General features: G+C 41.5%; 1 protein-coding gene across 1 annotated transcript in view; it reads right to left on the bottom strand.

Annotated features, from left to right (window-relative positions):
* Nucleotides 1-3187, bottom strand: part of Hspa4 (heat shock protein family A (Hsp70) member 4) — a 48827-nt gene that overhangs the window by 6878 nt on the left and 38762 nt on the right. Inside the window, exons 12-13 of the mRNA XM_005350099.3 lie at nucleotides 2620-2801; nucleotides 1747-1836 (exon numbers count right to left, since the gene is read on the bottom strand). Of these exons, the coding sequence (XP_005350156.1) occupies nucleotides 1747-1836; nucleotides 2620-2801 (272 nt within the window). The remainder of the gene's footprint in view (nucleotides 1-1746; nucleotides 1837-2619; nucleotides 2802-3187) is intronic.

Genomic DNA, 3187 nt, shown 5'->3' with positions numbered 1-3187 from the left:
AAAAAAAAAAAAAAAAATCTGTTTTACAACTAAAAATGAAACAGTTAACATACCTAACAACCTTCTGTGTATCTGACAACCAACATATAATCACTGGCCACAGTGTACTAGTACAGAGCACTTGGAAGGCACAGGCTGGGGCATCAAGAGTTCAAAGCCAGCCTGACCTTTGGGAGATCCTGTCTCAAAAAAAAAAAAAACAACAAACACACCCACACGCCAACACCACTTACAATGTTATGGGAATCTATTCAATGAAATAAAAATGGGTCAAAAAATTTAAACGACAGCAATCTGCCTCAACTCAACAGCAGAGAATACAATGACAGTGGAATTAGACCCTAATATTTCAGTGCCATAAATAAAAAATAAACACAAAGGCAAAACCTAGGCAGACTGTACAAGACCTTTAAGTGTTACATGATTACCCTGACATATTTTACACATGTATTGAGATGTAATTTTCACAGGAGTGTGTCTTTGTGTATATGTATGCATGATTATGCATTCATGGGTGAGCAAGCAGGTGTGTCCACAGCTACCTGAGGAGCCCCAAACGTCAACATCAGCTATCTTCCTGGCTCTCTATATTAAAAATTCTATTACCTATATATATTTAGAGATACATGTATTGCAAATGAGCCACAAAACATGTGCGGAGGTCAGAGACAACTTGCAGAGGTTAGTTTCCTTCTTTACTATGCTGGCCCCAGGGATGGCAGGCTTGGTGACAAGCACCTGCTGAGACAGCTTGTCAGTACAACACTTTTGAGACAGGGTATGTCACCAAACCAAAAGCTCACCAATTCAGCCTGACTCGCTGGCCTTAAGCCCCAGGGACTCCTATGTCCCCAGTTCTATATCTTAAATTCTTAAATTTTTTGTATGTGCATATGAAAACACGTTATAGTGCATGTGCATGGAAGTCAGAAGACAATTTGTGGGGAACCAACTATCTTTCCACCATATGGGTCCAAGGCACCCACCTCGAGTTGAGTTTGGCAGTAAGTGCTGGCCCTGAATTGGGGATGTAATTTAGCACTGTTACCAACTGATGACCCATCACCCTTGTGACACAGAAACACTTTACAATAAAAGGAATGATCGTTCTTGCTCCCTAGCCACCTGATTAGGAGCTATTCCAAACCTCATGCAAGAAAACTGGCCACAAAGAAATCTCAACCTGAATACTATATTATGTTGTCTCACACTAGTGTTTATCACTATGGACAGCAATATTCAATAGGGTAAAGCATGTGGAAAATACTAGAATACGTACACTGGCTAGCACCAAGCCAGATGATTCTCAATCACAAACATGTCAACAGACTCATAAAAGTTTAGAACCATCAAAATTCTTCTTCAAATTGGGTGGTGGTGGAACATGCCTTTAATTGCAGGACTCAGGCGGCAGAGGCAGATGGATGTCAATTCAAGGCCAGCCTGGTCTACAAAGCAAGTTCCAGGACAGCCAAAACTGTTACACTGAGAAAAGGGGGGGGTGGGGGGTAGAGCTGCTACCAAAAAAAAAGAAAATAAAAAGAATACCAGAATAAAACACTTGGCAAAATTTGAGAAAAAAAAATTCTTAGGTCTCACTGCTTCATTATTAACAAAGTGTTAACTTTCCAAAACATACTATGCAATGTAGCTAAAAATTTGTACAAAAGAGTAACAGTGTAGTGCAAATACAGTCTGCTGGGGTTTGTAGGACAAGAATTCTAAGAGACAATTCTAAGGCAGTACCTCCATTTCCTCAGACTCTGTCTTATTTTCTGCTGGTGTCTGTGGCTGCTGCTCTTCAGCATGTGGTTCCTCCTGGTCCACTTGCATCTTCTGAAAACAATCAAATGAAACACTGAAACCAGAAGATTCTAACCAAAAATTAGGCATCCTTCAACAACACTCAAAGTCACAAGGTATAGACTGCTCCCTGATTCAGCATACAGAGGCTCAAAATTCCAACTACGCACAAGTTACAGAGAACATGAAGTTTCCTCTCTGAAGTTCAACACAATGTTTGTCCTGCCCAACTTGCCCACCCTTGTATGAAACAGAGTAACTACGGATGCAGCAAATACAAACTGAAGTAGCATGTTTGAGCTTCCCTTCCACATGCTTCCTCCCAGAGTCTTGATTTTCAAGAGTTCCTATACCATTTTCAATCTCAAAAACACAGCATTGCACATGCTGGGGGAAAGAAACCCAGAGAATTCTTTTAGCAGAAATGATAAAGAAGTTTGTGGAGCATCTGAACAAAAGCTTAATGTTGGTGGCCTATGGGAATAGTCCAAAATGCTATGCAGAATGCTGGTACCTGAATCCCCTACACTCCACATCTGGGGAAGAAAGCCAAGCTTTAGGAGTCTGGTGTAAGAAGAGGACAAGACTGACATTTATCAAGAGTATAATCTATTATTATTTGAAAACAACAGACTTAAGAGCATTTTCCCATAATCAGTAGTAGTCTAAACTGAGAAATGGTCAGAAGGGAAGAGCCAATTTGAGTTCTTTTTCATTCCAGTAAAATGCAAAACTGTGTGGTGAAGGGGAATGTATAAAAGCACTCGGTAGCTCTCAGTGCTCCTGTCAGCCAGCAGTATGAAACGGCCAGGTTACCTCTTCTTCCTTTGCATTCTGGTCGGTCTCCATCGGCTCCTCATTTTCCTCAGACTTGTGCACTTCTACTAAGGATGCACTGGACACACTGAAAATGCCATGGACATTTACCCGAACCTTGACTTTCACTTTTGAACTGGAGCCATCAGACTGTGGAGTGACTTTCTGAACTGAAAACTGAGCTGAGGATTTAAGAAAAGATTCAAGAGAATGCACAGTAAGACTCAACTTAAACTTCCATATACACAATCACAGAATAACCCGGCTACCCGGCTACCATCATTCTCAGCACAGTAGCTTTCTCCTTCCTCTCACACACAGCTCACTCTTGCCACCACCACACTAAGGACTCAAATGTCTCCTGCTGGTTTTCCCTTTTCCTCCTGCATATGCTATGCCAGAAAATAAAGTGTCTAGTTTCCACACTTACTTTTATATTTTCCCAGTTTATGTCATTTCCTAAAAAATTATCATTTAAGCCGGGCGGTGGTGGCACACGCCTTTAATCCCAGCACTCGGGAGGCAGAGGCAGGCGGATCTCTGTGAGTTCGAGGCCAGCCTGGTCTAC

Source organism: Microtus ochrogaster, chromosome 7 (assembly GCF_000317375.1).
Source record: "Microtus ochrogaster isolate Prairie Vole_2 chromosome 7, MicOch1.0, whole genome shotgun sequence".
NCBI lineage: Eukaryota > Metazoa > Chordata > Mammalia > Rodentia > Cricetidae > Microtus > Microtus ochrogaster.
The sequence above is the reverse complement of the archived record's forward strand: the minus strand, read 5'-3'. Positions and strand labels throughout refer to the sequence as shown.